Source organism: Lemur catta, chromosome 21 (assembly GCF_020740605.2).
Source record: "Lemur catta isolate mLemCat1 chromosome 21, mLemCat1.pri, whole genome shotgun sequence".
Taxonomy (NCBI): domain Eukaryota; kingdom Metazoa; phylum Chordata; class Mammalia; order Primates; family Lemuridae; genus Lemur; species Lemur catta.
This window is the reverse complement of record NC_059148.1, coordinates 31787649-31814958: the sequence shown is the minus strand read 5'-3', so window position 1 is coordinate 31814958 and position 27310 is coordinate 31787649. Positions and strand designations below refer to the sequence as shown.

General features: G+C 49.4%; 1 protein-coding gene across 1 annotated transcript in view; it reads right to left on the bottom strand.

Annotated features, from left to right (window-relative positions):
* The window catches only part of LOC123625990 (E1A-binding protein p400-like), an 81556-nt gene that overhangs the window by 33303 nt on the left and 20943 nt on the right, over window positions 1–27310 (bottom strand). Inside the window, exons 9-23 of the mRNA XM_045534730.1 lie at window positions 26065–26205; window positions 25897–25975; window positions 25652–25707; window positions 23345–23399; window positions 20378–20467; window positions 17785–17892; window positions 15340–15527; window positions 14861–15038; window positions 14342–14478; window positions 11093–11262; window positions 9577–9751; window positions 8685–8821; window positions 5342–5528; window positions 4208–4374; window positions 2107–2261 (exon numbers count right to left, since the gene is read on the bottom strand). Coding sequence (XP_045390686.1) covers window positions 2107–2261; window positions 4208–4374; window positions 5342–5528; window positions 8685–8821; window positions 9577–9751; window positions 11093–11262; window positions 14342–14478; window positions 14861–15038; window positions 15340–15527; window positions 17785–17892; window positions 20378–20467; window positions 23345–23399; window positions 25652–25707; window positions 25897–25975; window positions 26065–26205 — 2023 coding nt within the window. The remainder of the gene's footprint in view (window positions 1–2106; window positions 2262–4207; window positions 4375–5341; window positions 5529–8684; window positions 8822–9576; window positions 9752–11092; window positions 11263–14341; window positions 14479–14860; window positions 15039–15339; window positions 15528–17784; window positions 17893–20377; window positions 20468–23344; window positions 23400–25651; window positions 25708–25896; window positions 25976–26064; window positions 26206–27310) is intronic.

The following is a 27310-nucleotide window of genomic DNA, read 5'->3' as shown; positions in this document are numbered from 1 at the left end:
GCAGCAGCTACCCTAGCAAACCAACGCAGCAGCTACCCTAGCAAACCAACCCAGCAGCTACCCTAGCAAACCAACGCAGCAGCTACCCTAGCAAACCAACGCAGCAGCTACCCTAGCAAACCAACCCAGCAGCTACCCTAGCAAACCAACCCAGCAGCTACCCTAGCAAACTAACACAGCAGCTAATGCAGCAGCTACCCTAGCAAACCAACCCAGCAGCTACCCTAGCAAACCAACCCAGCAGCTAATGCAGCAGCTACCCTAGCAAACCAACGCAGCAGCTACCCTAGCAAACTAACACAGCAGCTACCCTAGCAAACCAACCCAGCAGCTACCCTAGCAAACCAACGCAGCAGCTACCCTAGTAAACCAACCCAGCAGCTACCCTAGCAAACCAACCCAGCAGCTACCCTAGCAAACCAACGCAGCAGCTACCCTAGTAAACCAACCCAGCAGCTACCCTAGCAAACCAACCCAGCAGCTACCCTAGCAAACCAACCCAGCAGCTACCCTAGCAAACCAACGCAGCAGCTACCCTAGTAAACCAACCCAGCAGCTACCCTAGCAAACCAACCCAGCAGCTACCCTAGCAAACCAACCCAGCAGCTACCCTAGCAAACCAACCCAGCAGCTACCCTAGCAAACCAACGCAGCAGCTACCCTAGCAAACCAACGCAGCAGCTACCCTAGCAAACCAACCCAGCAGCTACCCTAGCAAACTAACCCAGCAGCTACCCTAGCAAACCAACGCAGCAGCTACCCTAGCAAACCAACCCAGCAGCTACCCTAGCAAACTAACACAGCAGCTACCCTAGCAAACCAACGCAGCAGCTACCCTAGCAAACCAACGCAGCAGCTACCCTAGCAAACCAACGCAGCAGCTACCCTAGCAAACCAACGCAGCAGCTACCCTAGCAAACCAACCCAGCAGCTACCCTAGTAAACCAACCCAGCAGCTACCCTAGCAAACCAACCCAGCAGCTACCCTAGCAAACCAACCCAGCAGCTACCCTAGCAAACCAACCCAGCAGCTACCCTAGCAAACCAACCCAGCAGCTACCCTAGCAAACCAACCCAGCAGCTAATGCAGCAGCTACCCTAGCAAACCAACGCAGCAGCTAATGCAGCAGCTACCCTAGCAAACTAACACAGCAAATCGACGTAGCAGCTACTCTAGTAAACTAGCACAGCAGCTAAAGGTTACCATTTGCAAACAAGATACCTACCTGCGATACCCTAGTGTCGACCTACGTGAGGAAACTGAGGAAGATTAATGGACTGGTGTGTTTGGGCCAAGGCTGAGGACAGCCGGGAAGCACTGGGCCATGCAGTGGAGAACAAAGGACAGGCTGGAGCGTGTAAAGAAGGAAGGAGCCAGGAGAGGGCGACTGCAAAGGCTGTTTGTCAAGAATTCTCCCTGGGCCGGGCACCGTGGCACTCTGGGAGGTCGAGGCAGGAGGATCACTTGAGGTCAGGAGTTGGAGTTTGTTGTGAGCTAGGCTGATGCCACGGCACTCTAGCCCAGGCAACAGAGTGAGACTCTGTCTCAAAAAATAAAATAAAATAAAAAAAGAAGACAACGTGAGCTGGCCACTGAGTGGGCAGGACCAGAGGCCATGAGTGGGGCTGTGTCTGAGCCCGCGGCTTCGCGGTTTCACAGGATGGGCAGGGCTAATGGCTGTGCTGAAGGTCACAGCCGCTGGTGTATGGGAGCCCAAGAGGTCTAGGGGGCCAGGCTGCTGCCACCAAAATCGATAACCTTGGTTTGCGCGAAGCAGTTTACGTCATTACAATTGTTATTTTGAACAATCTCAATTTAAAATAAACCTCCCAAGATTATACCACAATCACATTCTTGGCATTTTCCCTTTAGAAGTAACCTTTCTATACAAGCATAACGTGGTTAATTATATAACTGAAAAATCAAAACACTGAACTCAAAGCTCAATAGCAGCATCAAGAGGGAATCCCGGCACGGCCGACAGGGGCACAGCACTGTGTCTCGCTGCTGTGGGCTCGAGTGTGGGGCGGTTGAGTGTGGGGCTGGGACACACGTGGTAACCAGTGCCGTGTCACACATCACGGCTCAGCTGTGGGTCCACGCACCTTGATTTGCAGAGACTGTGGTGGCAGGTGGTCTTCCTCGCGTCTGTCCTGCCTGGGTCACAGTGGCTGAGGTCACAGGGCGAGGTGCCTGAACACTCGGAAAAACGACCATCTTGCCCTCTGGCTTCTGTCCGTAAGGAACAGGCTGGAACAACCTGGGAATCAGTTTTAATACAAGAAACACCTCAAGTGTACATCGTGACAACAGCACTGGACAATGCGGAGACATGTGCCGATTCGTGCGGGCTTGGGGAAAGGCCACGCCACTCCTGCTCTAGTCCCAGGACAGCTGATGCTTCTCACAACAGTCAAAACTGGCCACAGACGCTCGGTGAGGCACACAGACAACATGGGGCCTGGAACTGCTTAACTCAATCCTCGTGCTACACAGAAAGACAAGTTCAGACATAGACAGTGGAGGGTTTTAATCTCAAGTTGCACACTGAGTTGGGCTGAGATTAAGAGAACTTGGTACTTTTCTTCTAGATAGTTCTGTAGGGGGCAGCCAGTCTCCTGAGACTGGATATGTCACAGGAAGGGCATCTCCAGGGCCAGGCGGCACCACGAGGAAGGCCCAGGGAGGGCGAGGCTGTCGTGGACAGCAGCTGCACGTGTGTGGACAAGAGGAAGGCTCCGGGACAGAAAGTTGGTGGAGACGGTGCGTGGAGTCCCGTGTTAAGGGCAGTCGCAACACAACCCTAAGCCTGAACCGAAAGGAAGGAGGCCTCAAGAGACGCACGGAAGAGCTAGGTGTAAAATTTACTAAAATCAACTGCATAACTCAACTGTGAAATACAGTTTATAACTGACGTTCATGTAGACTCTTTCCTGGGATGGGATTTATAACACTGTCACCTTCCTCCGTACCTGGCATTCAGAGCAGTCACTGGGCACCCGGTGCTGCTGGGTCTAGGGAAGTGGAGAACAGAGCACTGTCCCTCACTGGGAGAGCGGCTGGCAACAACGACCGACCACAGCACACTTCGAGAACCACACAAAAAATAAACACAAGGCACCACATCTCTACCACTAGAGACACCTGCTCTTCACATCTGGTCAAGTGTCTTCCCAAACCAGGGTTGGCACGTGCTACAAGTGGCAGGACCTCTGGCCTCACATGCTGCCCTGCCACCGTGGCATGGACACAGCCACAGATGACACTAAAATTTCAATGTCATACAATTTTCACCTGTCACCAATATCATTCTTACTTTGACTTTTTAGGAACAATTTAAAATGTAAAAACCATTCTTAGTGGTGTTGGCCGGATTTGTCCCAGGAGTGGTAGTTTGCCAAACTCTGGTCTGCAGCAAAACCAGAAGCGGTGAGTTCTGCGCTTCTGCGTATGTGCAAGGAATGCAAAGCAGCAGCAGCACGACACACAGGAGGGGGAGCCCGGACACGTCTCGCAAGGCTCCACGCAACGTGTCAAACAACATGTCGTCACTTCAAGGCAGACTGTGATTAATTAAAGACGTATCTTATAAACCCGAGGGCAACCACTAACAAATATTTTAAAAGAGGCATAAATAATAGGCCAACAGTGGAAACAGAATGGAAACATAAAAGGGACTTGATCCAAAAACTGGCAGAAAAACACAAAAGAAAGACCAAGGAAGAGATGGAACAACTTGAAAATGACCAACAACTGTGGATTTTAATCCAGCAATTTCAATAATTACATTAATATAAATTGATTAAACACAAGTCTCTGGGCCCTGGGGCGGCACAGATATCCCAGTGCAGGAGCAGGTGGGTGTCGGGGGGCTGGAAAGTCAGGCCAACCAAAAGGCAGAGGGGCTTGCACCAGAGAAAGGCTGGGAATGCTGACCTTTCCCGGGAGGTTTGGCAAATCATCCATAACCCCACTCCTAGAAACGGATCCTCCACTCAGGAGCATGTTTGAGGACAGACAGGCCTCCCGGGCACACTGTCTACACCCCCGTCCTGAAGGTCAGCATCAGTCCTGAACTGCTGGCAGGGCCGCCACGGCGCAGAGGGAGCGGACGGACAGTCGCCCACAGCACCCGCCACATTCACGCCTGCGCACCCCAGCTGACTGCGCGTGCAGACCGGCACGCCTCTCCCTCCTGCAGCCCACCTGCTTGGCTTGATCTTGACCGGGTGGGGTCTGGACTGCAGAGGGGGTGAGTTGTAGATTTCTTCAATGAGCTTCCGCGTCACCTTCTGTCTGGGCAGCACCTGGGCCTCGTAATGTGTCATTTTATTTTCTACCCCAATCAGATCAAAGATCGACATGTCGGTGTCCTGGCATGAAAAGAATCCGCTGTGTTACACGTTCAGGCTTCCCTGGAATGTCCCCCTCAACCTAGAAGGCCCAGTCCCTTAGCATTGCAGTCCCCAACCCCCAGGCTACAGGCCGGTACTGGTCCATGGCCTGTTAGGAACCAGACCATGCACTCCATCCCCCACCCGTAGAAAAATTCTCTTCCAGGAAACATGGGAACTGGGCCACACAGCAGGAGGCGAGCGAAGCTTCATCTGTATTTATGGGTGTCCCCATGGCTCGCATCACTGTGTAAGCGCCGCCTCCTCTGAGCTCTGCCTACCCCTAACCCCTCGTCCCTACAAAAATTGTCTTCCATGAAACCGGCCTGTGGTGCCAAAAAGGTTGGGGATAGCTGCCTTGGTGGATGACCGGCAGGGCAAAGACTAACTCGCCCGACCCCTTGGCCACAGGAGAGGGTGGCTGGAAGTCCACAGGCTGATGTCACTTTACCCTGAACAGGTTTCGGGGAGTAAAGCCTCTGTGGTGAGTTACCACTCAGAGCACTGAAAACCCAGGAGCACCCTCACTCCGTTACAACCTGTAATACTCTGATGTAATTCGGGGCGGCAGGATAACGGCCCAAGACTCATGCTGAGTCTGCTTAGGAGGGTTTTGCCATTAACGTGACCACTGGGGTAACACACAACAGTTGGTGACAGATGCACAGCTGGGGGGAAGCACCGAGGTCAGGAAGAGAAGGGGAGGACAGCTGGATAGAGCAGGGGATGCGGGAGGCAGAGGGGCGGGACGCGAGAGCTGCCTGGGGAAGACCCTGGGCCAGCGCGTCTCCATGCCAAAGACGGCAAAGCTGGTCCTTGGTCCCTAAACCGCATTTAGCCGTGGGAAGATTTCCCACCACCAGACAGTGATGGTGTGGCTGTAAACAGCGTGAGGCCTGCGTGCTCCTCAGACAGAACTTTGTGTTCCATTTCCCTTTGCCGTCACCTTCCACACTCCGTGCTCCAGGGCCTGGAGGATACGGGAAGCGGTTCTGAATTCCAAGGCCTCAGACACATAGGAAGAGCCTGAGAGTCTGGGATTAATGAGATCAGGATGGTTACAGATTCTCTGCAATTTCATCAGAACGTGAAGGACACTGACAAACTGTCCGCTTTTCAGAGCTTCCTGAGTTCTGCAGGGAATTATAAAAAACAAACAAGAAAACATCTGTTTCAGGCTCATTCAAAAACTCTGAAAGATTTCCGTTCTCTGGGTCATTCTCTGTAATGCAGGATGGGACTTCTGGGAGAGATGATGGCTGAACACATGCATCAGCGTCACTCCGCCCCAGACCCACGGACACTTCTATAAAGGGATTTTTAAAAGACATAAAACTGCAGAGATAAGGACACTGGTGTAGTGGACACAGCAACAGAATCTCAGCAGCTGCGGTGCACGTCAGGGATCCTGGGCTTGGCCACTCCACGCAGCCAGACCCCTAGCCTCGTGTGACCACCGACCCCACGGATGGACCAGGAGCTGCAAAGCCAGGTCCTCATGGGGCAGAGGGGACGGGCACGCTGAGAGAAGACATTGCTGCAGCCCGTCAGACAGGCGGTCATATCCCTAATCCCCCCCACTCCTTGCTGCAGCCTTTCCCTCGCCTCAGCAAAACTCAGCTACCGTGGGGCGCAAGAGCAAAGCTGCAGGTGCCAAGAGTCCCAACTCTCTTCCCTGGCGCGCTGTGCAGAAGGCGCAGCCAGTTTTACTCTCTGGGCAAACGAATGGCTCCTCTTTGGAGCCCCTCAGAGGCCCAGGGTGAAAAGCCACGCAGCAGTGCCTTGAGGGTCCTCTCACAAATAGCCCAGCCACATCTCCTCACTGGAGCTCACGGCTGACAAGCCCACCCAGATCCATAGAATCTCACAGCAGTGTCTTAGTCCTTCATTTTAACATGAGAAGATAATTCAGGATTATCAGATATCTGAGAAAAGCCCCTAAAGCCCTAAAATAAAAGATTAGAGACTAGAACAAACAAACAAAAACAATTTCAGGGGAAAAGACAGTCTGCAAGAAGAAAAGAGATGTTTAAACTGTCAGTAATTTCCTCAGGGAGATATGAGAAAATATTAATACATCCAGGAAACAAAAGTAGAATGTCAATAAAAACAAACATTGTAGAATTTTTTTTAAAAGTCATGATATTAGGGTTCAAAAATACAATTGAATAAGTCTCCCAAAAGGTGAACCTCCAGTGCTAACAAAGTGATGGAGAATAAAAGAGAAAGGATAGGGACGTAAGTCAGCTATCTCCAGAGATGTTGCAACATCTGCATGAGCAGAGGTTGAGAGACAGCGTGAGAAGGGCAGGGGAGGGAAAGAGGAGGAGAGAAACTAAGTGAAAGAAATCGTCAAGGAAACTAATTCAGTGTAATTAGCCATAACGGAAGACATTTCCAGATCACTGCGGCTCACAGAGTGCCCCGTTCAAGTGTTGAGTATGGACACAAATAAGGCACATTCCTTTAATACTTCAAACACCATGGGAAACAGAAATTTTCCATAAGCTTCCAAAGACAAAAGGTAGACCATGGACACAGATCAGAAACATCAGAATTCTACAGACTTTTCAACAGCAACTATGGAAGCTAGAAGAAGACAATGGAGCAAAGCCTTAAAAATTCAGAAGGAAAATGTTTTCCAAACTAGAAATCTAGAATAAGGACTTTTTAAAGATGCTTCGTCAAAAAAATTTCTCTCTTCCTGTACTCTTTCTCAAGAGGCTGCTGTTCATTGAGGGAGTAAGTAGGAACAAATAACAAACAACACAAGAAGACACGGGACGTAGGAAGCAGGAGACCCAACACAGGAGAGAAGCCAAAGAGACCCCAGGACCACAGGTGTCCCCCAGACTCACACAGTGGCCAGTCCCAACAGGAGCAGAGTCCCTCAAGGGACAGACATGCTGCAAGCTGTCACTGTCATGCTGCCTGCTTCCACTGCATAATCTCTCTACACTGGGGGCAGATGTCTGAGTGGAACGGGCCCAGATCAGCCTCTGGGTTTGGCTCTCGGGCACACACCGATGAGCCTCTGCCACGCCCTCCCCCTCCCGGCAGTGGATGCTCACTTCTCCCTCACAAGTGTTCTGCTTTGACCCGCTCCTGAGAAGACATGAGGGGAAGCCACGGGGACCTTGGAAGCTTCCCAAGGTCAAGGGACAGAGCAGCCCAAGTCTCCTGACCATATTCCTGCCAGAGGCACTAAACCCAGAGCCCAGTGTTCCCAGGATGCCGTCCTGGACGTGCCCGTGGACTTCCCCAGAAAGAATTCTTGTCAATTCTCAGGGACACTGGAGCCTGTGCCTGTCCCTGCTCCCCCAGGAGCCTTCGTCTAACACTGGCAATGTCTCCCTCTCCCTACACAGCGAGGTCAGTGCTCACTATTTTATATTCACTGACACACAGTAACTGTGGATGGAGAACTAAGATATCCAATACGGGGAAAAGATAAAAAGCACTCTTGGCTCTTACTGAACTCAGACACATAAACAGTGACTGGATAACGATATGAGTGTACTAATAGAGATATTTATACAACTGATTCCTAATGTTAATGCTCTTTCAAAGAGATCTTGAGTTACATAGCTAATCTTGAGCTATTTTATGCTCTTTCATTTTTTAATAACCTACTTAATTGATGGTTAAAAATGACATATTTAACCTCAATTTGAATGTAATCTGAAAAGACACTCTGCAAATGCAATCCTAATAAACACAATTTAAGGCTGCAGTCCCCAGCCCCTGGGCTGCAGACTGGTACCAGTCCATGTCCTGTTAGGAACCGGGCCGCACAGCAGGAGGTGAGCGGCCGGTGAGTGAGCGAAGCTTCATCTGTATTTACAGCCGCTCCCCATCGCTCGCATCATCGCCTGAGCTCTGCCTCCTGTCAGATCAGCGGGGCCATTAGATTCTCATAGGAGCGCGAACCCTACTATAACTGCGCGTGCGAGGGGTCTAGGTGGCTCCTTATGAGAATCTAATGCTGGATGATCTGAGCTGGAGCTGAGGCGGTGATGCCAGCGCTGGGGAGCAGCTGTGAATACAGATTATCATTATCAGAGAGGTCTGACTGCACAATAAACGTGATGCACTTGAATCATCCCCAAACCATCTCCCACCTCTCACCCACCAGTCTGTGGAAAAACCATCTTCCATAAAACTGGTCCCTGGTGCCAAAAACGCTGGGGACCACTAGGTTAAGGGTAGTGAATATGAATGAATATATCAGTACTGAGAAATAAAGAGATCGCATTACACCATTTCCATCTATTCGTTACAAGCCTTACCGTGGCTGTAGTATAACATCTTCGTATAAGGCCTTCTGACGATTAGAAAGACGGCATTTTAACACATGTTCGTATTTCTTAGTCAGTTGCTTTTCAACATCCCGTTTAGATCTCCGTAAAATAAATGGTTGTATCATCTAAAGACAGCATAAGTTTCATTATAATTCATGTGGCACCCTTTACTTTTCAAGTAACATCATATTAAAAGATTTATTGAATTATTTTCTTTTTTTCCCTTCCTTTTTTTTAACTGCATGTGGTCTACGAAACAGTTGCATTCAACCTATGATATGCTGTGGGGTTGGAGATACTGAGTGACTTAAGGAGAAAATACAGTTGTTATTGTCACTTCTTAACTGTCACTGTAAACTCTCATCTCTCTCTGTCCCTGCCACTCTCTGGGTGACAGGTCCACAGACTTTCTCCTGAGCCCATATGTTCCGGGTGGCTTCCGGGACCAGAAGAACCACCCGCTTAGCACCTGTGAGCTGCCGCCCTTTCTCTCCTTTAAGCCTCATGTCTTCCTGTCAGACCTGCCCTGAAGGAAATGAAGGGGGCAAAGCAAAGATGCAGCTGAGAGCCGATGCCACCGTGGCCACACCAGGCTCCAGGGTCCCCCAGCTCTCCCGGGTGCAGGCTCTGCTCCCGCCAAGCCCAGAGGACTGAGCCCCACTCAGTAAGACGTAAACAACCTTTCTTTTCTCCTCTACTTATTTCATCTAAAACTAAATAACAACCGGGGGGGGGGGAAATCAGATAAACGCTAGAAAAACTTCGGGAGATCAGGGTCCGTCCCCACGTTCTGCTGTGTGTGGAATGTGGCGACCAGGTTGTCTGCCACCCCAGCGAGACCTTGGGAGCCAGTGGCTCCGGCAAGCGAGTGACAGCGTACTCTGTGCAGCCGGATGACGAGCTTGTGGCAGTAGTCCTGGTTCTCCTCGTTGGCTGTTTTCACCGGGAAGTCCAAGTAGGGCCTGGAGATGCCGGGGATCAGGAAGTGCACCATGGTCCACAGCTCCGGGAGGGTGTTGTGCAGGGGGCTGTCTATCAGCAGCAGGCGGTGCTGGCTGCAGAAGAGAAGAAGAGCATGTCCCATCTCTCCTCGCCACGCCCACGACGCTCTGTCCCACCAGGGGGACTCGTGTTGCAGGAGGGCGGCCATGCGCAGTGGCATCTGTGAGGACCATGGCAGCACTGACGAACGCGTGTTCCAGGACCACTTGGCCGTGCTGGGAAACACGCATGAGTCCTTGTAACACACAAGGAGACCCTCGTGTAGCACCTGACACTCCCTGATGGACCTTCCAGTACCAGCGTTGCAAACACACACTCGGCACGCAGAAGAGAAGTTTCCCCAAAGCTGCGTCTGCTGAAACACTGTCACGACATAGCTCCAAACACACCTCCTACCTGCTAGCACCAACATTTTTAGACCACAAATTCACAAAAGCAGAAATATTTACATCATATGTGCTACTGGATTTTTTTAAACATTGAGTCTTCAAATAATTTCCTGTGGGTTTAACCAAATCTATTACTCACCTAAAGAATATTTTTATTTCTTTTACGTCCTTACTTGTACCTTCCTTAACCCAAAATATATGGAAATTTTCCTTCTGTCAAACATTTCCTCAAATTTGTTTCTCTTTTAAAGTCCTTTAATTACGAATGTCAAATCCTGTGACAGCAAACACTGTTAAAGTCTGTGTGACAAACCTATCTAACCTTCTAGCCACTGGCTCATATTTTTAGGCAACAATTAACATAACCAACTCCAACATAACCTCACAATCCAGATCCTTCCTTAGCTTCATCCAGGATTCGTCCAAAATCCATCTCCTCAAACTGAGTCACAGGCATCAATACTTTTTCTGGGCCAGGTTCTCCCAGGACGCACCTAAACTAACCTCTCTAATAATAATTTCATGCATTTTTCAGATGAGTTTAACTTCTTTTAACTACTAAAATGTCACTTAATAAATAAATATCTGGCATGCCCTTGAATGGCAACCTAAGAAATTAAATACAAATTCTGTGCCTTTTTTCCAAAAAGGAATCTCCTTTGCACTGGAGTGATCTTTGAATTGAACTTTTTATTTCTACTTATGATAAAATTACAAACCCTTCAGACAGGTACGAGCCGATTTTCAGACAAACGATTGTTACAGAAGGCTCTCGAGTCAGGCCAGAGCACTCCCGGGCCTGTGAAGGAATGCTCGTCACCCCGCCCCAGATCACACGGCCACGCAGCACAGCCGTGTGGTACATTTTATGTGTCACACGCATGCTCACACTCGTGCATGTGACGACCATCCCCAGCCCGAATTTCCCCACAGTTGCTGCTGCTGTTGGGCAGCGACAAAAGCCCAGGAGCTGACATGCCGGGAGGACGCGCGCCGGCCGCAGACCTTCGCAGGAGAAAGAGCACCTCCCAGTGCTTCTCCGTCATGTTCTTTATCTGCTGCATCTCATCGACCACCAGGTACTTCCACCGCACGCGGGCCAGGGCGTGGTGGTCCTTGAAGAACTGCTTGTAGGAGGTGACACAGATGTGGAAGCTGTTGGGCTCCATCCATCCCTTCGAAAGAAACGAGCTTGTTACCAACTCTACGCAGTAAGAACACATCACTCATTTGCTCACTGATTCTGCGAATGTCCGCTGATGTGTGCCGTGCTCGCCCTCAGCTCTGGGGGAGGATCGGTGAGTAAGGCGGCCTGGGCCCCACCCATCCCGGCAGAGGACAGGCTGCCTGAGATCCCTGGGTCGGCGCCGCCTGCAGGCAGCACAGGTGCAGCGGAGGGGAGAGCCCCGCGAAGCCCAGGCACAGCCAGGGCCAGGGCTGGGTCAGTGTGCGTCGGGAGGTTGGTCAGACGGACAAGGTCCCCTGAGACGGGAGGGCGAGTGCAAGGGATCCCTGCACAGAGGGTGACTATGGGTGACAACAATGCGTCGTACTTTGAAAATCACCAAGAGGAGATTCAAGTGCTCTCACAAATCAATGTGGGAGGTGATGCACGTGTCAACAGCTCAGTTTAGCCATTCCACGATGCACACATATTTCAAAATAACACATTATATATGATAAATACAAATAGTTTTTGTCAATTAAATAAGTAAATAATAGAGCAGATGTTACCTACCCGTCTTTCCTGCCTCCACCTGCCCTGTGGTAGTCCCGGCCCTCGACCGACAGACAGTCCCCGAGGGGCCTCCCGTGTGCTCCCGTGAGCCCCCTGCCCCACCCCGTTCTGCCCTGTGTCCTTCATGGACACACCCCTGACCCCGCTGGCTCTGGGCGCTGGGCCATGGGACTCCCCACCCCGCCCAGGTCCCCAGACCAGCGTGCGCACGCCCAGTGCTCCTCCACGCCCCGCCTCTCCGGGGGCCCTTTCTTGATTCTCCTCAAGTTTCCTAACCTGGGGCCCTTCACACCCCAGAGGCCCTGCTGGCGCTGCAGCAGGTACGCGGAGCGGCAGGCCTGCAGCCGTGGGGAGGCATCCTCCGCGGCTCAGCTGCCTTTGGACCCTGGAGACCCTTCCTACAGGATCCCCGTGGGTGTCGGTGTGGTCAGTGCTACAGCTGACAACTCTGCATCCTGGCATCTTCTCCTGCCACGTGTATTAAGTACACTTTTCTTTTCTTTTTTTTTTTTTTTGAGACAGAGTCTCACTTTGTTGCCCGGGCTAGAGTGAGTGCCGTGGCGTCAGCCTAGCTCACAGCAACCTCAAACTCCTGGGCTCAAGCGATCCTCCTGCCTCAGCCTCCCCAGTAGCTGGGACTACAGGCATGCGCCACCATGCCTGGCTAATTTTTTCTATATATATTTTTAGTTGTCCAGATAATTTTTATTTCTATTTTTAGTAGAGACGGAGTCTCGCTCAGGCTGGTCTCGAACTCCTGACCTCGAGCGATCCACCCACCTCGGCCTCCCAGAGGGCTAGGATTACAGGCGTGAGCCACCGCGCCCAGCCTTAAGGACACTTTTGACAGCAGAAACGCGGCAAAGAGTGCGTGCACTTGAACTTCACAGACATTGCCTAGTTTCTCCCAAAACGGACGTCCACGCTGCGCCAGTGGTGCCCACACCTCAGCCAATGCTGGGCACGCCCCCAAAAGCTGCAATTTGCTTTGATTTGTGTTTCTTTCCTTTCGAGTGCAGCCAACATCTTTCCTTGGATGTGTTTATTTTTCTGGGGAATGTTTATTTATTCCTCTCACCCATTTTCCCCCTGGGTTGCTCATTATCTTCTTACTGACACATTAAGAACTCTTCATAATTAAGAAAACTAAAGGTAATATTTGTTTTATATATATATATATGTATGTGTGTATGTGTGTGTGTGTGTCACATTATTTTTTTCCATCTTGTCATTGGTGAAATGCACTTGAGTGTGTTTAAATGCTGATGGGAAGGAGCCAGTACCAAGAACGATTAAAGACAGTGGGAAGAAAGGTGGGAGGTTCCTGGAAGAGAGAGGAGAAATGGGCCCGGCACCGAGTGGGCCCAGGTGGACGGGAGAGCCTCTCCCACCAGGGCCCTGAGCTCCGTGTGTGACTCTCTCACCAAGAAAAAGTAACATAATCACTTATTTTTAAAATGAGTAATACAAATCATACGGAAACTGTAACACCTGCAAGAAAGAATCAATGAATACATATGTTGAAACCCATTTTTAGGTTCTGTGAGAAAAGCCTACAGAAGACATTGACTCATCATGACTCACTGACTCAAGAAATTAGCCGCCGGCCGTGGTGGCTCACGCCTGTAATCCTAGCACTCTGGGAGGCCGAGGCGGGTGGATCGCTTGAGGTCAGGAGTTCGAGACCAGCCTGAGCAACAGCGAGACCTCATCTCTACTAAAAACAGAAAGAAATTATCTGGCCAACTAAAATATATATAGAAAAAAAATTAGCCAAGCATGGTGGTGCATGCCTATAGTCCCAGCTATTGTGGAGGCTGAGGCAGGAGGATTGCTTAAGCCCAGGAGTTTGAGGTTGCTGTGAGCTAGGCTGACGCCACGGCACTCACTCTAGCTCGGGCAACAAAGTGAGACTCTGTCTCAAAAAAAAAAAAAAAAAGAAAGAAATTAGCCGGGTGTGGTGTCATGCCTGCAGTCCCAGCTACCGGGACGCTGAGGCAGGAGGGTTGCTTGAGCCCAGGAGGTGGAGGCTGCAGTGAGCTACGATGATGCCACCGTACTCCAGCCCAGGCCAGAGTGAGACTCTGTCTCAAAAAGAAAAAAAGAAAAAGAAATGAATCCAAGCTGCTAGGTGCACTCACAAGTAACATTAACGAAAGTTAGTAATATTACTTCAGAGCACACTGTACATTCATAATCAAAGGCGTGTTTCACAAGGCGATGCCAGCGTCATTCTTTTCAACAATACCATTTAAGCCCATGGGCTCTTTCTTGTTCTGGAACCTCCTGGGAAGGAGATCCCGAATCTCCCCTGGAAACCCCACCGAGGTTTATTTCTTAAGAACGTTCACCGGAAAGAAACTCTCCCTCTCACCAATCCAAACACCTGGTGCCTCAACCTCAACTCCCTTCTCTCACCTGTCCTCCCTCCGCCGTGCAAGGCGGGAGCAGCAGGAAGGCGATTATCCGCACGCGCCCCCACACCCACAGAGGCAGGCCAGGCCAGGGCGCAGTACCTGTCTCTTCGCCCTGCGCCCTCGGGGGCGGCCGAGATACAAAAGGACCTTCAAGCCGGGGCACCAGCGCTTCAGCTCCAGCTCCCACTTCAGGGTGTTCCGGCTTCTGGCCACGATGAGGTGGGGGCCCCAGTTTCCTGCACAGAGAGCAAGGCAGGGGACAGCTCGCGGGAAACACCACTAGAAAGCACAAACTGTGAACACTGACACGGTCAATGATGCGGGTCGCACCACGCTTTCTGTAGAGGTACTTTATAAATATTTATTGAACGAAGGATGAAAAAAAGGAAATCCTTTTTCAGACAATTAGGATTCTATGAAATTCTCATATTTCCTATCAACAGTTGGAACTGAACACAGCTGAAATAGCTTTTCCTTTGAGACGCAATGCCGGTAAAATCGACTGACCCTCATCCAAAACATGGCCGCTGGGTGGTCTACACCTGTGGCCACGTCTCGAGGTCATGTGGAAACCCAGTCGGGCAGGAGCCACATGCCGGGTCTCGAGGACCCTCTCACCTTCATTGCAGGCCAAGTGTGCAAAGAGCGCGATGACTTGCACCGTCTTCCCCAGGCCAGCGTCATCTGCGAGGATGCCGTTCAGCTTCCTCTTGTACAGCTTCGCGAGCCAGTCCAGCCCGATCTTCTGGTATTCCCGCAGAGCTCCGTAGAGCAGAGATGGGGTGTTATACTTAACCTGTTTGTAGAAACAAAAACAAAACAAAAGAGCCCACAACAAATGTACGTGTATTTCCTTTTTGATTAAGGAAGAGAGCTACCAATGGCCTTTGGTTTAGGCAGCTGTGCTTTCTTTGCTAGCAAGGGCACTTCTTAAATTAACACAAGGCAGTCAACTGATGGGCATGGGCAGAATAAAAACTATGCGATTTTTGGTAAAATCTGACTAACAATATCTCCCTTACACTTTGCCTAAGAGCTTAGTAAAGACATTGGAAATGTCCACTGGGCACCTACGCCATCAAAAAGCAAAACTGTACCGCTGTCGTGACCCGAGCACTGCCTTTGGGCAGCAGCACCTCTGCGGCTGCCGCCACCTCCGAGATGTCCCTCGCGTGCTTCCTGGCGACACTCGTCCTTTCCCCGTCGCGGCACTGGTCCATGCTGAGGAGCGAGTCTATGACAACCACTTCCACCTTCCCTCTGTCCTTTGGGGTCTGTTCCACATCTGGGGACACACAGGGGGATCCTGGTGTTATTACAGATGGCCCTCTGCACCCCCAGTTTCTGCACCCCCAGTTTCCACACCCCTAGTTTCCATGTCCATAGAGTCAACCACCTATGGATCAGAAATATTCAGAAAAAAACTAATAACAAAATACAAGTATAAAAATAGAGTGTAACAAGCACTTACACAGCAAGTGTACTGTGTGAGGTGTCACAGGTGATCTAGAAAAGATTTAAGCTGTGTGGGAAGGTGCGCGCAGGCTACACGCAAACTTGACACCACTTTACACCAGGGACTTGCGCACCCTGGATTTCGGTGTGGGGAGTCCTGGGGGACGACTATACCTATGGATTGTTAACATTGAACATTTTCTAGAAATTAACATATACAAAATTTTAAAAAATAAGATTGCTTAATAATGTCCATTTTTCTGGAGTTATAAAGTCAAGTGCCTATTTGATGGGATGGTCTAAATTTTTAAAAGTCTGAAATTAATAAAATCATCCATAGGAGAAGAAAATTCTTGGGATGCATAAAAGCTTGTTAAAAACATCCAGAATTCAACAATTCATGAAATTTCTTCCCACTGCAAGTGAGAGAAGGCCAGCTGGGGTCAGAGCACAGCCAGCTTCTGAGAAGCTGTTTAAAGATGCTGCTTGAGGGCCAGGCACAGTGGCTCAGGCCTGTAATCCTAGCACTCTGGGAGGCCGAGGTGGGAGGATCGCTTGAGGTCAGGAGTTTGAGACCAGCCTGAGCAAGAGTGAGACCCCGTCTCTACTAAAAATAGAAAGAAATTATATGGACAACTAAAAATATATAGAGAAAAAATTAGCCGGGCATGGTGGTGCATGCCTGTAGTCCCAGCTACTTGGGAGGCTGAGACAGGAGGATTGCTTGAGCCCAGGAGTTTGAGGTTGCTGTGAGCTAGACTGAAGCCACGGCACTCTAGCCCGGGCAACAGAGTGAGACTCTGTCTCAAAAAAAAAAAAAAAAAAAAAAATAGACACTGCCTGAGCCCCGGCGCTCACCTGCGAGTCTATACAGGCTTAGGAGCTGAAATCATGAATATTTGCTTTCAACAGTATTTAGGGACTCAAAAAATCAAATATTTTTCCTAGAACAAAATAAACTATACTTTAAAATTTTTTTAATTTATAAACTGAATTGCTAAGATGCAAGTTGGAACATGTGTTATTGTGATCTTTCAAAAAAAACACCTTTATGATAAAATTATGTTTGGGCATGTGACAAGAGCCGCACATTCCTCATCAGGAAGTGGCCTGAGAAGCCACAAGGCACAGAACGGGAACGTGAGGGTAAACAGGCATGCATGGCGCACTAGGGGATAGATTTCCAGCTTAGCTGTGAGGATGCACTAGCACGCACAGTGCACTAGGGGATAGATTTCCAGCTTAGGTGTGAGGATGCACTAGCACCCACAGTGCACTAGGGGATAGATTTCCAGCTTAGGTGTGAGGATGCACTAGCACCCACAGTGCACTAGGGGATAGATTTCCAGCTTAGGTGTGAGGATGCACTAGCACCCACAGTGCACTAGGGGATAGATTTCCAGCTTAGGTGTGAGGATGCACTAGCACCCACAGTGCACTAGGGGATAGATTTCCAGCTTAGGTGTGAGGATGCACTAGCACCCACAGTGCACTAGGGGATAGATTTCCAGCTTAGGTGTGAGGATGCACTAGCACCCACAGTGCACTAGGGGATAGATTTCCAGCTTAGGTGTGAGGATGCACTAGCACCCACAGTGCACTAGGGGATAGATTTCCAGCTTAGGTGAGAGGATGCACTAGCACCCACAGTGCACTAGGGGATAGATTTCCAGCTTAGGTGTGAGGATACACTAGCACGCACAGTGAGCTAGAATCGTTTCCAGTTTAGTATTCTAAAATCTTAATTGAAACTTTATCTAAAGTTAGATTCAAAACTACAAGGCTGGAGTTGCAATATGTACACAAGAGTGTAAACAATCTGCTAAAAGTAGAAATGACCCATTTTAGCAACCTGTGATTTGATTCATTCAAAAAATCAGTTTTCTAAAACACAGTATTATATTTAAAATAATTCATACTGTTTTCTGATTATAAAAGATTGCTTAATGCAGAAAATTTGGAAAGCACAAATGACTATGAAGGAAACAAGTAAAAACGTCCACGACCACACTTGGAAGTGACGAATACTAGTCTTTTCCTTCATGTCAGTCTTGAACCTCACAGTGCAGAGCCACCGTCAGAGTCACCTTCCTCACTGGCTGATCCTTCGCTCCCGAGGACAGGCTGGGGCCACCTGGAGTTCTCCACAAACGCTCCCTCGTACAACTTCAGCAAGTCGTCCAGCGGCAGGTCAGCTGGGGACAGCAGTGAGGACAGAAACCGTTTAGGCTTTTTCCCTTTCACAGACGACTTTACTTCACTGCACACACTCTCTGTACCAGGCCCAGGGGTTCTCATGGCGCAGGCACTGCGTGAACCCACCCGAGCTGGAAACAGAGGGTGGGCGAGGGCTCCACTGTGGTGATGCTTCTGAAGAAGGCACCACAGGCGAAGGCTCCACCCCTGCCACACACACCCGGGGTCACGCCGCAGGCCACACGCTTCCCGTTCACCACTGCCAACAGGGGGTTAGAGGTCGGACTTCAAGGAGGACATCTCTGCAAGTCCCTTGCTGTCCCAGCAGAAGGTGTCCTCGTCCGAGGCCTACACAGGGGCTCACTCGGGATCCTATCTTTTTTCCCCCTTTCTAAGATCTTCATTTCTTCCCTTTCCCTCAAGAATTATTAATCTCTTTCTTTTCCATACTGGATTCTTCCCATTACCAATAAAACTACTTTAGTACCGAGCTTGTCAAACCTCTGAGAGACCCCAGGACCCTTGGGGGGCACAGGCTCAACTGCTTTCACACGACACCAAGACAGCAGTTGCCTTTTTCGTCCCGTGACACCTGCGCTGACGGCACAGAGGCGAACGTGACCACCTGAGCACAGACCAGAGCAGTGGCGCCAGCGGCACTGTGGCCGCCGCCCTCACGACCTGTCAGTGCGGGGACAGCACTGCTCATGGCACCTTGACCGCGAGAACACGTGCGGGCGCGGGCCTCACGCAGCTTCCAGCTCCAGTAAGAGCCTTTGGCCATCGAGCTGGGAGCGCGACCTGCCCTCTCTGTCACGGAGGACCACTCGGAACAACTGACGACGTGTGGCCCTCGGGACTCGGGCACTGTCTCAAAAACGAACAAAGTGAGGCTGTCATCTCAAGGACAGCAAATGACAGCATTTGTTGCCAATTATAAAATTTGAGAAGGAAAATTACAATTTGGAAAACTTACATTGCCACTGTGAGCTTGGCAGATTTCCTATTCTTAAAGAACTTTCCGATGAAACTGGCAGTGCTATTGGCAGACGTAATCTTAGAGACCCTACGTAAGGAAGCGCGACAACACGGGGACAGTCCGTACGGCTCGGTGAATCCCTGCGCTTGAGCCACCAAGGCTCAGTCCAAGCCAGAGAGGGAGCCATTCAAAGAGCAAGACAGTCTGGATGCTTTTCTATTTTTACTGTGGTAAGACACATGTAACATAAAATTTACCATCTTAACCATTTTTAAGTGAACAGTCCAGTGGCACTAAGTAACAGGTTGGATTTTAACGTAACAGGACAAAAATTAACTGATGTGGTTTCAGATTCCATACTGTGACTCGGCTTCAAGAATCTTTCTGACTAATAAAGAATCTGCTGGCTCTGTCCTGGTTCCTGGGAGGTGACCTGTAACCCCTCGGAGTGTCCCCTGGTCACACAGGGACGGCTGATGTCCCTGCGTAGAGGAAGGAGGGTGGGCTCCCACCTCACGCCATACAGAGAAATAGCTCCTCAGTGTAAGAGCCTAAAGCATAAAAATATTGTAAGAAAACAAAGGAGTCAATTTCTGTGACCTTGGATTGGGCAACAGTTTCTAGGTATGACACCAAAAGAATAAGCAACAAAAGGAAAAAAAAATACATAAACTGGAATCCAAAATTAAAAACCTTCGTGTTTCAAAGGACACTACTGAGAAAGTGAAAAGACGACCCACAGAACGGGAGAAAATGTTTTTAAATCATGAACCTGATGAGGGATTTGTATACAGCACATATAAAGAACTTTTACAGCTCAACAATTAAAAGACAAATAACTTGGCTCTGAATAGAAACTTCTTCCCAGAAGACACACAAATGGCCAACAAGCTCAGGAGAAGACACTTGTCATCAGCCATCAGGGAAATGCAAATAAAACCTCGATGAGATGCTGCTTCTACCGCAGGATGGTTTCCCCCCAGAAGACAATCGTGAGGGAGAAGGAGTTCTCATGTGCAGCCCACTGCTGGCCACGCAAATGGTGCAGTTGTCATGGAAATCAGCTGGCAGCTCATCGGCGCGAAACAGAGTTGCCACATGACCCAGCAGTTCTACTCTCAGATACTGTCCTCAGAGTGCACTTTAAAACTCTTGGTTGGCTGGGCACAGTGGCTCATGCCTGCAATCCTAGCACTCCGGGAGGCTGAGGTGGGAGGATTGCTTGAGCCCAGGAGTTTGACGTTGCAGTAGCAAGCTGTGATGACGCCACCTCCCTCTACCTAGGGTGACCAAGTGAGACTCTGTCTCAAAAACAAACAAAAAAGCTCTTGGTTAAGGGCTGCAGCGTGTTATACACCTCACTGCCCTTTTCTCCGGGGGCCTGAAGCTCCCAGTGACATTCTGGGGGCTTTGTAAGGACGGGACCTCGTTCCAGCACCTGTGAGCAGCGCAGGCTCCTGACACGCCCAGCATGGGACGCACAAGTCGACTCGCCACCCACTCACCTTCCCTGACCAAGTGAGACAGCTCGGCTTGGTGGTTGATGTTTCCTTCTTTCGTTTCTTGTTCTTCAATTGTTTCTTCCTCATCTTCCACTGAAATCAAAATCATGTCCAAAATATACAATCAATTGTACGCTTAAAAGGGATTTTTCTTAATAATTCTCAAATATGGTGTTCTGAAGGTCAGAAACCAAGCTCACAACGGAAAGTGCTTCCAGGGCCCGTGCGGACACACCCATAGACACTGCCTGCCCTGACACTGTTTCCAGGTGCTGTTCCTCACTTTAAAAAGAAAGTTCTATTCCCAGAGTGTGTGCCTCTGTCCTGAGGTTGAATCACTGGAAAAAAACGTTTTTAGAAAAGATTGATACCTGGTACTTAGAAGCAGTGTTTCAAACGTGTTTTAAAAAACAAAGGGAAATAAAATATCCTTTTACAAAACAGATAAAAATTTCATTTTTAAGTGTAAAAAAGAGTTTTTTAAAATGAACTAGAGGTACTTTCTTCTCACCTACACCAAGAAACAATAAGTTATCAATAAAACTTTATACAAAATGTGGAAGCATCTTTTTGTCCCTAGGCATCAATGTGACCTCGACACGGGGCCTCTCAGCTCTCCCCTTGGAGGGGAAGCAGCTCTGAGCCTGTCACCAGCCTGACTCCCAGACAGCTGCCCCCTACAGGTGCTCCCCGTCCCCTAGGCGCCCCCGGGGCCCCGTCACTGGCAGCTCTTCAAGGAGAGCAGCCGGTAGTCACAACTGTGCAACCTGCCCGGTTTATTTCCTCCTCTGAAGTCTCAGACACGACCATCGAGAATAGAAATTCAAAAAAGGACTTCCCATTTTTCTTCTATACTGATTAAGGCATGTGAATCAACACACATAATAAAAAGGAACCTCTAATGACTCTATTTTCATTTTATGCAAGTATTCAACAAACACATGTAAGTGTCTACACAGCTTCTCCATTCCCTGATTATGTTGAGTGATAGCGGGCTCCTGGCTTCACCCCAGGGTCACTGTGGAAGACTAGACGAGGCAGGAAACTTAAGAGAGCAGGAGAGTGAGCAGCAGGGGAAGGAGTGAGGAGCCCTGTCCCACAGCTGCATGGGGGAGATGCAGCCCCGCCCCGCCCGCCCTCTGGACTTTGCCCAGCACAGCGGTGCAGGTGCCTGGCCAGCCACAGGTGCCGGGGCCTCACATGTGGAGTTCCCAGAGTAAAACCAGGGCAGGGTGGAGCAGGTGGCCCACACAGGTCCTCAGGGACCTGCCACACAAAGACTCAGAATGGGAAAAACTGGGGAGAATGCGCTGAAATAAGCAGAGAAACAAATCCAAGAGATTCTCTGAGAAGCGTAGGAACTGAAGGTGATTAAAAACTATGGGAAAAAGAAGAGAAAATAAAAGGAAAATACAAGAAAATCCATAACTGAATTAAAGTTCTAGATATCAACATAATCTAGACATCACTGTAATTCATCTTATTAACAAACTAAAGAAGAAAAACCTGTGATCCTCTCAACAGACGCAGGAAAAGCATCTGACCAACATATCTACTCATGATTTAAGAAAACTTTCAGCCAATAAAGATTCATAAACCTCAACAGCTGCAAACAGCTCGAGAAGCCAGACCCACATGCCTCTGCTCCACTGTGCAACTTTCTGGTGAGGCCAAAGTAACAGGGACAAAGCGACCAGGGGCTGTTGGCAGCGGGGCGCAGGAAAGGGTGACGGGAACAACAGTGTCCTACGCCTAGACTGTGGTGATGGTTACAGGACGGAGTGCATTTGTTAAAATTCACAACGCTGCGCACCAGAATGGGTCAGTTTGCGTGCTTGTAAATTATACCTCAATAAACTTGACTTTATAAAAAAATACATCATTTGCAACAGCATCAAAAAATATAAAGTCTCCAGGAATAAACCTAATAAAATATGTGCAAAACCCCCACGGGTAAACTTTTGAAGGGCTGCTGAGAGATGTTTCTACACAAGTTCCAAATCCATGGCTGCTACACCACAGTCTCAGACAGAGACGTTTGCAGGAAGCTGTCAAGTCTCCCCAAACCTAGCCAAAAATGCATTGCAACTTCCATCAAAATCCCCAGGAGTTTTCATGGAAGCTCATGGATAAACTGATTCTAAGATGTAGCTGACCCTTGAACAAAACAGGTTAGAGCTACGTAAGTCCACCCATCCGTGGATCTTTTTCAACCAAACGCAGATGGAAAATACAGTTTTCTTGGGATGTGACCCGAGTAAACCAGGCCCAGAAACAGGTGCGCGGACTGGGAGGCAGAGGGCAGAATTCAGTTCAGGAATTAGCGGGGTCTGTGGGGACCGGGTGGAGGCCTGAGAGGGGTGCAGGGTCGGGGAGTGGGGCAGGCGTGGGGTGGGGGCAAGAAGGGGCGAGGGGGTGGGCAGAGAGGTCCATGAGGACGCCCCACCCATCTTTTCCACCAGGACCGCATTCTAGGGACCGCGTTCTTGGGACTGTGTTCTAGGGACTGCGTTCTAGGGACTGCGTTCTAGGGACCGCGGTGTGGTTAGAAACAAAGCCGGGCTGGGCGGCCGGGAGGAAGTTGGGCCGTAAACGAGGACCATGACTCACGCAGCACCACGAGCGTGAGGTGCAACTACACAAAGAAGAGGGACATTCTAATTACTTTCTAGCATGAGATGAAAGGTGCTTTGATGAAAAGAATATGTCTACTTCCAAACAGTAAAAGTATTATGTTTTGCTAAAGTTATATTCTACATAATGCCATATTTTACCTCAAAAAAAAGGAATCTTACCCACTAACAGGCAAGAAAAAACAAATAACTTTTTTTCTTTTACTACCTCTAATACACAATAGTGAACATTTGGGATTGAACCTTAGACATTCCTCCTCTCACGTGAGGAGGCTGGGGGCAGGATGCGGGGGACCAACAGCCGATAAGCTCTAAACCGGTCTGGATGGTGACTAACCTTCTTCGTCAGTTAAAGATGTGCTCACTTTTCTTTTCTTTCCGGAAGGAGAGTCCTACAGTTTAAAATGCAGGACCAAATGTTATCACTAAGAAAGCAAAACACACACTTGATAGTTAAGAACATACACTTTCACATTTGGAAAGCCCGTTACAGCAAACAACTTCCCCTCAGTAGGTGCAGAAAACAGCGAGGTCAAGACCCAGGGCAAGGTGGATTTGTGCCTTGGAACTGTGCCTGGAAGGGCAGAGAGGCCAGGCACAGCGCCGGTTGGGGGGCAGGCGGGGCTGCGGGAATGCGTCATCCACTCAGAATAACTCGAAAACTACTGCATGAGAATAACAATCTTCACCTGCTCCCCAGCTCGGGCCCACCAGTGCTTTTGCATAAATAGAAAAGTAGTGAAACACATTTTTTATACCTGCATCAGAATTTCAACAAATTTTATTTTTAAACAGATGGAAATGACCAGATAAACTTTAAAGATAGTATTTAATTCTATTTAAGCACATATATTATTAATTTAGCCATTAAATGTGAAAGATAAAGGGTAGAAAACGGATGTTTAAAATCTTTTTCTCAAACACGGTACAAACTCACATCTTCTAGGTGCACCACACACGTCAGCTGAACACCTGAGTCAAATCTCTGATCAGCCAAAGCCAACATCACCACGAACTGAATAAACTTCTATGATAAATGAATAAATCTGACACCTTATATTAAAAATAATATTTTCAATTTAGGGTCAAGTTCATCTGTATTGAAGAATCCCCAAACTAGGACTTTTTCTTAAAAGACGTGTCATCAACAGAACTAAACACTGCCCTTAAGGATTGCTTTGCTCAACACTGTGGGTACTGGCGACCTAACAGTTCCACAGAGAATTAGCACAAGACCTAATCTTTCCACTGCGCTCCCATGGCTAGGCACACGCTTAGAAACCTGTGCTGGCTCAAAAAAGATAGAAGTGCTTCCTAAAGGGTTCTGTGTGTCAACTGTCAACCTATTTCTGTATTTCATTATTAAAGGGTTTTTTTTTTTTTTTTTTGCAGACAGAGTCTCGCTCTGTTGCCTGGACTAGAGTGCCCTGGCATCAGCCTAGCTCACAGCAACCTCAAACTCCTGGGCTCAAGAAATCCTCCTGCGTCAGCCTCCCAAGTAGCTGGGACTACAGGCATGTGCCACCATGCCCAGCTAATTTTTTCTATTTTTAGTTGTTTGGCTAATTTATTTCTATTTTTAGTAGAGATGGGGGGGGGTCTCACTCTTGCTCAGGCTGGTCTCAAACTCCTGACCTCGAGCAATCCGCCCTCCTCGGCCTCCCAGAATGCTAGGATTACGGGCGTGAGCCACCGCGCCTGGCCTTGAAAAGTTTTTAACAATGATCTGCGTGCATAGCATCAACAGCTTTCACAACAACCATTCATTGTATTACGGCCATTTACCATGGCGATGACAGATACAGGTTTGTGTTTCAGCGGCCAGAACTTCAAAATACAAAGCCCCACACGGAGGTTTTTCCACCCATGTCACCTCTAGAGTACATACCACATTTAAAAGTGATATTCAGAAATTCATAAAGATAAATGACACGCTTCATTTATAGTATAGGCACATAATCCCTTATCCAAAATCCTTAGGGCCACATAGAGTTTGGAATTCAGACGATTTCAGGTAAGGAGGGTGATAAAATAAGCAAAATAAGTGTTGTAAAAATATTCACAAGACCCCTGAGGCGTCTGCGAAACACCCACTGCTGACGTGAGCAGCAAAGCCCCCAGCAGACCCGCAACCAGGACAGACGACACCAGTCCGGCCCCTGCCCAGGTCGTTCTGCTACAAAATGGGTCTGTGCCACACGGAGCGAAGTGGTTTGGCTTTCTGAGCTCTGGGGGTCTTAGACTTGCACCTAGAAGGATGAGCCACACACTGCTGCCCTGCTAACTGGACGCAAGGTCACCTATACCTCCACTCTGTCACCAGTCACTATAAGTTCAGGGACGGAAGCAAGGACTCAGGAGACAGGCTGCTGGGACTCCAAACGGCAGAGCCAAGGGAGATCGGGTGGAAACCAAGGACAAGACCTCACATTTCTGCTGCGATTCACAGTTGCCCTAAGAAAATTCATTCTTGAAATTGACTCTGGGTGGTCCCAAAGATCGTGACCAGATCTGCCCTGTCTGGAGGGCAGACCAGAGGACAGACGGCTGGAGACTGGTTCCCAGAGTCGTCCAACAAGGACACCAGCCCCGAAACCCGTCAATGAGAGCGTGTGGGCTCCCACGTCACAATCGAAACACTCACCACGTCACTTTTACTGCCAAGTCGGGCGCTCGCTTCCCATGCTCTGGAGTCCTTCCCTGCGGATGGTAACGCACAGTGTTTGTGAGACTTTGGTCCACCCCACACCGCAAAGCAAGGGCAGTTTGTTGTGCGGAGCCCAACGGTGAATCCTAACAATTCTCCCTGAGTGTGGGGTGCCACAACTATAAAAAAATCACAGACTACTTTTTTGAATAAGTACACAATATTTCAATTAATTTAGTTACCTCTTTTTGAATATTTATTCAAATTTAATGCCTTTTTTTGTTTCTCTTGAAATTCAATTTGCAGTTTAATCTCTACTACCTAAAAGAAGAAAACCATGAATTAAAACATAACATGGCCGGTTCCCAAGTTAAAACCTGAGGGCGAATTTCAGAGGAAAGCGTGTTCACCTGCTCGATGTTGGACCAGAAACACTCGACCTCTCTGGCGATGGAGGCAGCGATGCGCCTCAGCTTGCTCTGCTGCTCTGTTCTGGCCTTGGCCGCGCTGCGCCGCCTGTCCTCATGGTGCCAGGCCACCGTCCTCACCATCTGCACGAACGTCACACGGCCCGTGAGCACCCTGAGGAGCTCACAGTAAGATGAAAACCTCTCAGTGCTTCAGTCGACACGCATATTCATTGGGAAGAATTCCAAAGAAAGTCTGTTACTTTCACTTCTAGTTCCCATTTCTCACACTGCTTCAATCAACAGTTCTAATGACCCTCAACATTAAACAGTCAAGTGAATATTCTTCTAGAAAATGTCCCTTATTACCAGCCAAAGACACTTCAGTTAATGGCCAGATAAAATACGAACAATTGTTACAGGGCCCCTGTTCAAAAGTAATTCAAGGCCGTGCCATGGCCACAGGGGAAATGCCGGTGGCAGGAAGTATCCACAAGTGGACACTGGGGGATCAGACACTCAGGGGAAGGCAGGACAGGCCCACTCTCTAAAGCTTGTGACAGCCTGGGAGGCCTCCTGCCCTCATTCCACCCTCACCTGCCCTGTCCATCCATTCCTCGGCCTCAACAGCACGCCAAGCGGAGGGCCCTCGAGTCCACCAGCAGCCCTGCCGGCTCCAGCCCAGGCGTGGCCACCCTGGGTGTGCCCAGCGGCCAGCGGGCTGCATGGAGCCACAGCAGCCCAGGCGGCCGTCCACCCAGATGCGCAGCCTGAACTCCTCTTGCCCTGTCTACCCCCAACAAAGCCGTCGACCCCCAAGGGACCACTTTCCACACGCTGCTGGGTTAACCCACACTACCCCTCCAGGAGCCGATCCCGCTCTCGCACGTCCACACGAGAAGGGGCATCTCCAGCCCCACAGCGTCTGGCACTGACTCCACTCTCGGCCCTCAACTGTCACTCTCCGGTCAGCTGCTCCCTGGGAAAACCAAATAAAGCCACACCAGGCCCTCCGTGTCCTGACAGTTGTCTGCCCGCCTTACCTGGACTGGCTCCCCAATCCTGCCAAGCAAACAGCTTCCTGCTTCTCAGGTCCTCACCTGCCCCATGTGCCACGCGCCACTGCTTCTCTGCCCAGAAGTGCTTTAAGCCCCAAGTCAAGCAAGGTCACTGCTGTACCTGCCACCAAGCATGAGCAGCCTCCCCTCTGGTCTCTCACCCAGTATTCCAGCACTCCTGTGCTGTGCAG